The following is a 10,709-nucleotide window of genomic DNA, read 5'->3' as shown; positions in this document are numbered from 1 at the left end:
TGCCATGCCTGTCACAGCAGGTATATTCAGCACATTCATTTAATCTCTCAAACACCCTTGACAGCATAATGGCAACGTGGCTGCATGTTCGGTGATGAAATAATTGCAAGTAGGATGCCTGGGGACACTGTTCCCGGCATGCTAATGTAGTCAACATTTTTTGAAGGAGGCCCTCAGTTTAAGTCACATCCTATCTTCAGGCTCCCGTGCAGAATAGTCTGGTGGTGCATCTCAAGGGCTGCAGAAGGCCCTGTGGCATCGGTAAATAACCAGCCAAATTTTTCCCTGTCATGTCTCTAAAAGGCAAGCCCATTCCTGCTGCCTTTGGCGTATGGTTGATGCTGGCACAGGTTAGCACAGGGCTGAAACGGGAAAGAAGCTGTAAATACAAAGCAGAAGATCCCTCCTGCAAATGCTTGTAACTCCTCCAAGTTCCAAGCACAGGGAGAGGAAAAGGAAGGTGAAGAACAAGAGTGAAAAAGCACAAGGTTTCTCACTGCTCATGGCTCACAGACGTGGACCTTCTACCCCAGCACAGCTGCCTAAAGCAGATGGGAAGGGTTTCCCTCACATCTCACAAAGGAGGTTGCTGGCAATGGTGCTTCACTTATGCTCAACAGCTCTGTGCTCAAACTCCTCCTTTGCTTGTCTGGGACCTGGGATTTAAGTTCACACCTTACGCACCCGAGTGGATGCATTAACAAGATTAGGCAGCACTCCTCTGCAGCCCACCAATTTTGTTGGGCATAAATAGCTACCATGATAGATAAAGAGGGTGACTGACTGTGCAGCCTGATGAATCAAATCTTTCCCAGACTGATGTTGGTTCCAAACTCTGAACCAGCGAGAGGAAGCATTTTACACCAACTGGAACAACTTGGAAGCTGAGAGAGAGCTTTCCCTTATTTCTTCTGGGCGTCCTTGCAGCTAGCCATTCACCTGGTGAAATGCAGAGCTAGGTCAAATCCTTGCTTTGAACCAGGCACAGGAGAAGGAATGGTGGTACTGGTGGGACTTCTCCACCATCTTCTGTGTGAGTCCTAATCCAGGTCTGAAAGCGCTCACCAGAGCAGCACCAGCACCGAACACAAAGAGGGTCCTTGCCTCTGAGAACCTCATGAGGGTTTCAGACCCCTTTCGATGGGGACCTTGTTCCTGGGGTGTGAGGGCATAAGGGCTGCAGTGCAAGCAACATAGGGAAATTTTAAGCATCCTCTTAGTTTCTCTGGATTTTGGGAGTTAGAGAGCTGCTAAGAGAGGAGTTTGATGATCTCATGGCACATCAGTGTTGGATTCTAACTGCTAATGATATGGTTTCAGTGTAACGTAGCCATAACAAAGATGGCTTGCACCTGGCTAGCCTGGGATCTTGTCAGCACTTTAATTCCAGGACCATGGAGCTCATTATGACTATCTTCACAATATCTACCTGTCCTTTTAGGTTTTGCAGGCTGGGTAGCCATGGCTACACTGTGACAGCATCTGAGCTAGCTCACTGAGAACTCATGACTGCATGCCTACCCTTCATGGCAGTTGTATCAGAGTATCTCATGCCTCTTACTGACTTCAGCCCTCTATGCTATTCTCAGTCCCACATATGGAGAAATACTTTGGAAGCATCGAGCTCAGATGGTAACAGGTATAGCTCTGGGGAGGGTTACGGCATACCGCCCTCTCAGAACTGAGAATTTCTGGATGTCCGCATCTGCAACTCTCCTCCTGGGCTCAGTGTGGTTTGTTGGCAGTGAATCACAGATGCCTAAGGCAAGCAAACAAGCAAACAAAACAAACCCCACACCCACCAAGTTAAAGATGCTTCCCTTCAATGAACTACATTTCATTACGAAGAAAAAGAAGCCCAGGTGCTGTTAGTACCTGGTGGATAAGTTGAGATCTCTGAACTCTGAAAGAGGAGCCCACCTTCCCTTCCATGCATATGCATTGGTGACCCGGACTCTCCTTCACGAGGACAGTGCTATGACATGTTATAGTAGGATGACAACAGCCCAATTACTAAGCGTTCACATGAGCTGGGCAGGGATTTCCCACCCCCAGTGTAAAACGGGTGCAACCCCATTTGATGCAGTTGGGTGGGACACAAACAGGAGCATCCGCATCCTTGTGCTGTCTTATCTTCTGACTGAGTTTGGGATGGCAGGGATTGTCTCAAATGCAGTGCCTAGGAGCGCGAGCTGCGTGGGATGCCCTGTGAGCTGCCAGCCTGGCATGTCTGAGCAGGATTCGGTTTCACGCCTCTCCTTCAACCCTCCACCAAGAAAAGAAAAGAAAAGAAAAAAATAACAATTCCCTTGGTTTTAACAGGATCTATGTGCGTTCTTCAAATAAGGATTGCCCCTATATGGAAACTAATAGGTCTTCAGAAAAGAGGTAAAATACACATGCACATCTTAGAGATCCAACAATGCCTTCATCATAGGATGAAAGCTCCCCGCAAAAGCTGAAGAAGAAATCAATTTAATAGCTCTTTCACTCCTTCCTGACTCCTGGAGTGCCAGTTACGTGCTGAGACAACCTTGTTCTGATGAAAGCAATTTTGCTTGCTGCTGTGACGCTAATTTTTTCATCTGGAGAGTGGCTCCTTATGGCAGGTCTGACTCAATTAAGGATTACAGGGTTCCATATCTCCCTTTCCTGGCAGTATGTGCTAAGCAAGTGCAAACAAATAACAGACCAATTGTTTTCCCATGATCCCTAATGATCCTGGGTGCGTTAATGCACCAAGATCTATGGGCAAACTTAAAAAGAATGAAAAACACAGCCGTGCTCCGCTTTTGGCATCTGTACCTGGTTTTTATACATGCAAATCAAGTTTCCTGTTCATTGAAAACAACCAAACAAAACACGATGTCATGAACATAGCGCAGAGAAAGGTATTCATGTTGTTCCTTCTCAGTGACCTGCTTTTCCAGAGGGCACCCAAGGGTGCTTGGAAAGCTTTTCCTAACAAGGATGGTGGGCAGTTGGCAGAACACACTGCAGCACTGGGGTATCCTCTGAGGGGCTTTCCTGGTGCTGCAGCTTCATCTTCACACGTGTAAAATGCAGAGGCAGGGGCCGTGCTCTGGCCTCTCCCCTTCCTGCTCACGTTCCTCCTGTTCCTTCTCCCCGTGTCCCCGACTCTGTCTTCGGTGCCTTATCACCACCTCTTATCAATGGGACTTTTGGCACATTCATATGTTTGGCGTTTTTTTTTTTTTCCTGCTTCTTGCCTCCCTCTCTCCTTTACTGGCTCATTTTTTAAAAAGTGCAATTTATGTGTTTCAGAGATGCCTGTTCTGGTAAAGCCACCAAGGTCTCAGGCTCTCCTCTCCATTACCCCCTGTACTTTATTATTTATGACACACCAGAATCTCCCAGGCTCTCCTCAGGTGACTGGGACCTTTACTCATAGTTATCAACCCCTGAGGGCTTGAAACTTAAGAGTGAAAGGTCTGAAAGGAGGGAGAGGAAAAGTATTTCTCTGTCTCTTGGCTTGTCTGATCTTGTTCTGGATGCCAGTGGCTTTTCCAGTTTTGTGTCCTCTGTTGGCTCATGCGGAGCATGTCATTTCACAACGATTTGTCATCGTATCGCTGATTCCTGGGGATCCTTCTGTCTCTCAGTCTTTTGGATGCTCAGTGCTTGGAGAGCCTCTCCCCATCACACCAGAGAGAATTCGGCCTGGAAGCCAGAGCACCGGCGTGTCTTTGGTGAGCACTTGGTCAGCATGGAGATCTGGGTGCTGAAGTTGGTGCCGTTGCTGCCTAAGGAAGGGTGGTGATACTTCATGTCCGAGCCCAGGAACCTCTCCAGATGCCACCTCCGCCACTTTCGCTTCAGCTCAGCTTGGACCTAGGTGGTGGAAAGACAAGCAAGTCAGCAGAGGGGAGCATTTTCTATTGCTCTGACTTGATTGTGTGAGCAGCCATGGGCGACCCACCTACCAATGGGCCAAGAATTATTTTATAAAGGTCACTAAACTCAACCTGGCCAGAACTTTTAGCCACATAGAAGAGAGGTGACACTCCAGACAGTAAATTACTAGAGCAGAAATCCCTGAGCTTCAGCAGAAAGGTGAGCACAGGGAATTTCTTATCTATCTGATACAGTGAAGGTGCCAGACTACTTAACTTTAATGGCAACATATTCTACACTTTGTGAGTATAATTAAGATTTTTTTTTCACTGCCCTGGTTTTGTCCAAATACAAATGATTTAACTATAGCGTGTTTGTAAAGCTGTCAATACAGCTGTGCTTTTTTGATAGAAGCTACTTGCTCCTGCTCAGGGAGTTTACGGACATCATCTGGTTTACACTGTCCAGATTCCAATCCTGAACAAATCTGGCCACTGTCCCTGTCCCCTCCTGCAGCCTTCCAGTCCAAATTTTTAGATAACAGTATGAATTAGATAAAACAGCTGTGTCTGAGGGTCTCTGGGATCAGCAAGCACAGGAACAACACAATACCAGGATGCAAACCCCAGGACTGGAAACGTGGGAAAGGCAAGATCAATGCCTGTAAGGTAGAAACATGTTTCCCTGGCACCGGTCTGTGCCTAACAAGTCATGTCAATGCCCATATCGGTTTTGGATCATTAATAATTTTGTGTGGTAGTGCCCTGCTCTGCGCAGGCTTACTGGCAAAAGTCTCTGCTGGAGCTGGGCTATCCGCCCTGGGTGCCACTGCGTGATGTACACATGGCATCAGCGTGGCTGAAAGCAGCATCAGAGCTGTAAGAGAGCAAATTGTGATTCCGGACACTCTTCCTCTCCCTAGGAAGCTGGAATACAAATCCAGATCACAGCTGCTTCTTTCTTGTCCATGCTCGGTTTATTGAGCTGAAAGGGCTCCAGCTGACAGCAGCTCCAAGTTTTTAGCTGCTCACACCTACTTGGTAGCCTTCGCGATATGATTTTAATCAGTCTCTGCTGAATTTCTTATGGGCAGATGGAGCATGGTACAAAAATATCACTGCACTAACGAGCCTCCGTCTTGGCAGTGGGCCTGATTCAGTGGAGGATTCATTGAGGCGCTAAGCATGAATAGGGCTTAGAAGATGGGCTTTATCCTTTCCTGCTGAAGGTGGTCCTTTCGGATCAGGTTTTATGCAAGGTCGTATGGGAGTTCTGCTGATGCTGTCTCATGAGCAAAGGATGGACTCAGCAGCAGCAATACTACAGTGCGCACAAAAGTCCTGATATGTTTATTAATTGTGCTGGAAACTGTCAGGCAAATGGTTGACTTGTTTTTCTGGAGTGAGCGATTTGACTTGCATGCTTCCCCCCAGTATGGTAACATCAGGAACGGGACACTTCTCAATCCACTCTCCACAAGCATTCAATTTGCCTTAGCTGCAAACATTAACTAAACAATACTGTTGATCTTACCTCCCCATTGAGAAAACAGTACAGAACAGCCACCACAAATCCCTAGGGGAAAGGAGAGAACAGGCTTTTAGCACCTCTCAAACTCACTGCAGCCTTGGAGAAAGGACACACTGCTGGGGGACTGCTAAGGTGCCCCTTAGAAACCACTTGATTGCATTTCCCCTATAAAAGGATCAGGGGAGGATTGGTTAAGGTATCTTGCAGCAGATGTATGGGTGTGAGGTCAAAGACTGCTCCAAACTTGTGTTTAAAGCCATCAGCAGTCAGCTCAGCTCTAAGAGGGGCACTTGGTCATTCAAACTGGGGCATTAGAGGCAACTGGATGGGATACTAGACTCAACTTTCCTGCTTGGTCTTGTCAGCTGAAACTGGGGAGATCTAAACATGCTCGCTAGTACACCATCAAGGTCAGAATGATCTTAGACATGGTATAGGGCTAAACTGTTCCTTTCCCATCTCCCCTGCAGTGACACCTCATTTTTGAGAATCTCAGCTTTCACTGAAAAAAATAAAACAAACTTATCTCTAGCCCTTATGGTTACCAACACTAAAGACACGGAGCGAATGTAGATCCATTTCTCTCTCAAAGCAGAGATGCCAGATGTGAAGTGGTGATGATGTAGACAGGGACGTTAACTCATTCACCACTGAACAAAGCATGCCACCGACACCCGTGGTGACAGACAGATCCTGCTTGCAGGCTGTGAGAACACAAAGTGGCTAGAGCTGATTAATGGATGGATGCAATGGGACGAATACACAAATAAGTGCTTCTTTTCATGCAACAGCAGGGCTAAGGTTAACGGCCCAACACTGGAACTGACTGAAGTGAAGCGTGTGGGAGGGTCTAAGAAGAAAAATTCATCAGGGCTTCCTAAAGATTAATGCGGAAGACAGCCCCGTTATCCATCCTCATGGGGAACCTGCCTCCTATGCCAATGAACTGGAATCCTGCTTGAGCAGGATCTACAGGCAGGACTTGGCTTATTAACAGAGGACAAAGTCCATGCAAGTCAACTGGTTGAAGACAGGCTAGGCTCCTGTTAATGGCCAGAAAGACACTCCTCCCAATGGTGATTTATTTCATCTTACACCATGTAAATAATATATAAATTGAACTGAGATGCTAATTTTTCTCCCTTAAGTACAAAAGACCCAGGGCGACTAACTTATAGAGGTACGTTTTCTTTTCAGATGCCTAAAACGAGGAGAGAGAATCTCCTTCTGGAATTCCAGGAGGCAAAATACAAAATTATCTTCCATCCCGGCCAAGCTGGAGTGAGTAGCTTTTTCCCCAAAGGTCTAAGAGCAGTATTGGGCATGTCCAGGAAAAACCCAGCTCACATGTTTGCTTATTCCCTTGTCAAGCTTGTTATGCTTCTCCCTGCCAACAGACCTGGTGACTGACTGGTGGCCCAAAGGGTGGCTTACCTGGAATGACCCAACCACGAGCTCAAAGACCAGCTTAACTTCTGCTTTGAAATTGTCGGGGAAGAAAGCAAACATGATGTAGTGAATGCCAAAGAGAGGGATCAGCAGCAAGGTGGACTTGGCCAGCCTCCTGTTGGAAAGACAAACATGAGTCATAAGGGGCGAGGGAAGAGGAGCTGAAGGTTAAGCTGATGAGAAGTCCTGCAGCTGAGCCCTATGCAACCCCAAAACTTTAATTTGCTGCAGCACGTATTTGCTGATTACCTGGATCATGATGGTGTAGCCTGTATCATGCATGTTAAGTGCCTTTGTTTGCCCTTAGGAGATGTGATATGGGCCACTTACCCTGAGGTCCCAGGAACATCCAGCCTTTCAAAAGTGGCCTCGAGTGAGGGAGCATCAGGAGGCTGCCCTCGCCCAGAGGAAAGAAGTGTCTGGGGTACAGCGAAACGGAGGGTGTTGAGATAGCTCCCCACAGCCTAACCTCCCCAGGAACCCTCTGACGGCCTGGGCTGGGATGCAATGACACGCGGAGGTGGACGCTCAGCTGGGCACAGTCACTGTACGGCAGTTCAAACTAACCAAGGACCACGCTGGGAGCATTTCCACAGGCTTGCTTTCCTTCTCTTGAGTTTCCTAACTCCTGAGTTAACAGCTCTCATATAAATATATACGTGCCTCCAGCTAAGGCAGAGTGATCAGTCCTAGATTATTTCTCCTTGGCCCGCAGACTGCAGATGGCTGGTGATTTCAGATGTGGTGACAACACAAAATGTGACATCTTTATTCCTAGTAACTTCAATGGAGGTATTTCTTTCTCCCTTCTCTCTTCTTCCCCTCCCACCGGAGATCTTTTTTCATCTCTACAAGCTAAATCATCATCTAGCGCTGTCTTTGTTTGCTTGGGATTTCTGAAAATTACAGCTTCTGGGAGAGAAATGGTATGTTTAGCTCAGAATAATGACAGGCTATCGCACAATGAATGTCTCCAAAGGAGGGAGATGAACAGTATTAGTGCTTAATGGCATCAGGCTGGGTAATCAGAGGTCTAATTAGGAAGAGATGATAATTTATTAAATATAATCATTATTAAAATATAGCTGATGATGGAAATAAAATGAAATCAAGGGCCTAAGGATGCTTATAGGGGTTTTGGCTCCCTTGGTCACCCACATCCTCCCGTGTTCCCCTCTCCCAGAGGCTTCTGGACGAATTGAAGCTACGGCTGGGATGTTGGAAATACTTGTTATTCCATCTGCAAACCCTTCACCTCCAAAGTCTCATCAGGCTCAGTCCCCTCAGACCATCTTCATTTATTTGCCATCTGCATAATCCCACTGGGAAGGCTGATGTGCCGGCTTTATGCAGATGATGCTCACCACTGTATCTCCCAGCAGACCTTTCCAGCTTTCCCTGGGCCTGGCCCAAAGACAGCTTGACATTAAGGCTGTGGTTGGAGGCTGTGGTTCCCCAGGGAATACCTACTGGCTGACAGGCAGCTGAGTGCAACTCATTCCTGGAAAAAACGAGTGCCTGTAGGAAGCCGAGGAACTTTCCAGGAATTTGCCTTTCCCACCACATCCCTCACTAGCAGGCACATCCCTGCTCATATTGAGTAGATCCAAAATCTGAGTGCTCTTGGATGCCTTGCTCTGCGAGAGGACTGTCACTGTCATTGGTGACCATCAGGGTACCACGTTCCTCGCTCTTAGAAGCAGCTCTGGCCAGTGCGACCCACACTAGTATGACCCAGCCCTAATTCCCCCAGCTCCCAACATAAGAGAAAGCAACTCATTTTCTAAGCAGATCACAGTTCAGTGAATATCAATACTGCCTTTGCAGAGATCTCTCCTCTCTCCTGAATCTTTCAGGAACAGTCAACCTAGAGGAGATCAATGCGATGCTACCTTCGTGTACCATATTCATAGAGACACTGTTTGCAACCTCCAATGGATTAGAAAATTTTATCTTATCATTGCAGACAACATCGGGGCCTCAGTTATAGCATTTTCCCTCCTGGCTGGACTGTGGCAATGAAAAGGGCATAAATGCCAAACCTTAGGAGCCCCCTCCTCCAGTTTGCACGACACCCCAAACCAGTCTCTTATTCCCAGCACTGAGCTTCTCCAGAATATTGAGTGATGTTTTAGATCTCAGTTTGGCTTCAAGGCAAGGGCCTTATGGTCTAGCCCTGTGATATTTAAAAGACTCCTCCCCTAAACACTGCAGTGAGGAAAATCATCTTCCTCATTCATGGTGTAACTTCTCCCAGGAAACTAAAGCCCAGCTGTGCATGAGGCACAACTGCTTGGGAGATCATCCAAAGCTGGTTAAAGCTACCTACTGGAAGCCATGGCTTCTCAAAAAACTCATTACTTCCACTCCCTGCACAGGGTGCACTTCTTAGACCTACCCTCTCTGACAGATATATATGGTGACAGGTAACTTAGGGAAAACACATCTCCACTAGCTTGCACTGAACCTACTCCTCTACTTGGTAGAGCATAAGAGTGAACCAACATTTTAGTCATGCTCCTTGAACGCATAACAGAAAAGTTACCCAGAAAACTTTGATGATAATATTGGTGTATGAACATGTACAGAATAGAAAGAGACAAATTTTGCTCAAGATTTCTGTTGCAGGAAACAACTTCTATTTGCCTGAAATACTGCTGTCCCATTCTTGCACATGTCTCTGTCATTTCCAGAAAACTGTTTTGGGAGACTTGTTTTCACAGTTTTCACAGTTTCCAACACATTAAAGCCCAGTTCACTGTCTGTAGCGTTAATGACTGAGTCAGCAGTGCACCTAACTTCCAGCCTGCAGCTAAACTGAAACCGGTTGGAATTGAACAATACTGTCAACATGTCAACATGTTATTTTTTTTTATAAAATAAACAATATAAAATAAACAAGAGAAAGAGGGAGAAATGCAAATGAGAGATCCCTGATGTTGCTAGTTTAAAACATATTTATCTCAGATTTGGCAGGAGGAACCCACACATACCATTAGCAGCAGTTTTTTGCTAAGAGCTCTTGGGTCCTGCAGGCAAAACCCCTGAAGCTAGCAGCAGCATTTCAGGTAACAAGAGAATGACATGTAAAAGGATCCAGGTACCCACAATTGCAGATCACATGCCTAATGGCATTTATAAAAGGGTCTGGACCCCGGATGTCTCTACAGATAGCTGTCTAAACATTAAAAACTTAGGACCACACTGAGAACTCCCCTTGGTGGGATCCAGCCTTCAGGCTGGGACACTTAATATTCGTTTCCATAGGAAAGTGTGGGGTCTTATGTCCCACTGCAGTCAATACAGTCAACGGAGACTTCCAGATGCCCCAGAGAATCTGGCTGGTGGCCAGCTGCCACTGTATAAGGGTACAAGCCTCCCATAGGTCCTGAGTCCTGTGTGCCAGGTCCAGGCAAGTATCTCAAACGTCCTAAAGCATGTCATATGGCTTGGACACCTATAAGTGAGCAACTGACTCATGCCCTAATGGAACTGAGATGTTTTTCCAGGTGGAGAAGGAAGGTGAGGAACTGTAGATGTGAAGACCATTTGTACTTCAGCAGTACCTCCTGTTTAGCAGGCCAGTGTGGGGAAGTCCACGTTACTTACTGCCTGGCTGTGCTATGTTTGTTTACAAGGCAAAGAAAGCTTTCCTGGCAGCTTCCACTTCATTGGAAAATGTGAAGTAAAAAGCCCTGAACCCAAAGCTCAGCATGACCTCCGAGGTAATCTGGGCATAACCCTTCCGACGTGTGTTGGCAGCACTTCTACTGAGATGAATGGGAGCTAACTGCTCCAGGCTGCTGCTTAGTACTAGAACATATTTCAATATGCTGATTTAATCTATGTACCTGACCAAAGCTGTTGCAACCCTG

The 10,709-nt window shown here is 46.6% G+C and overlaps 1 protein-coding gene across 1 annotated transcript in view; it reads right to left on the bottom strand.

Moving 5' to 3' along the window:
- Positions 1 to 3,660: 3,660 nt before the first annotated feature.
- LOC127012711 (vasoactive intestinal polypeptide receptor-like) overlaps positions 3,661 to 10,709 on the bottom strand; it is a 98,800-nt gene continuing 91,751 nt past the window's right edge. Inside the window, exons 12-14 of the mRNA XM_050890945.1 lie at positions 6,820 to 6,949; positions 5,389 to 5,430; positions 3,661 to 3,852 (exon numbers count right to left, since the gene is read on the bottom strand). Of these exons, the coding sequence (XP_050746902.1) occupies positions 3,661 to 3,852; positions 5,389 to 5,430; positions 6,820 to 6,949 (364 nt within the window). The remainder of the gene's footprint in view (positions 3,853 to 5,388; positions 5,431 to 6,819; positions 6,950 to 10,709) is intronic.

Source organism: Gymnogyps californianus, chromosome 2 (assembly GCF_018139145.2).
Source record: "Gymnogyps californianus isolate 813 chromosome 2, ASM1813914v2, whole genome shotgun sequence".
NCBI classification, from domain to species: domain Eukaryota; kingdom Metazoa; phylum Chordata; class Aves; order Accipitriformes; family Cathartidae; genus Gymnogyps; species Gymnogyps californianus.
Note: the sequence above shows the minus strand (reverse complement) of the source record. Positions and strands in the feature narration are given on the sequence as shown.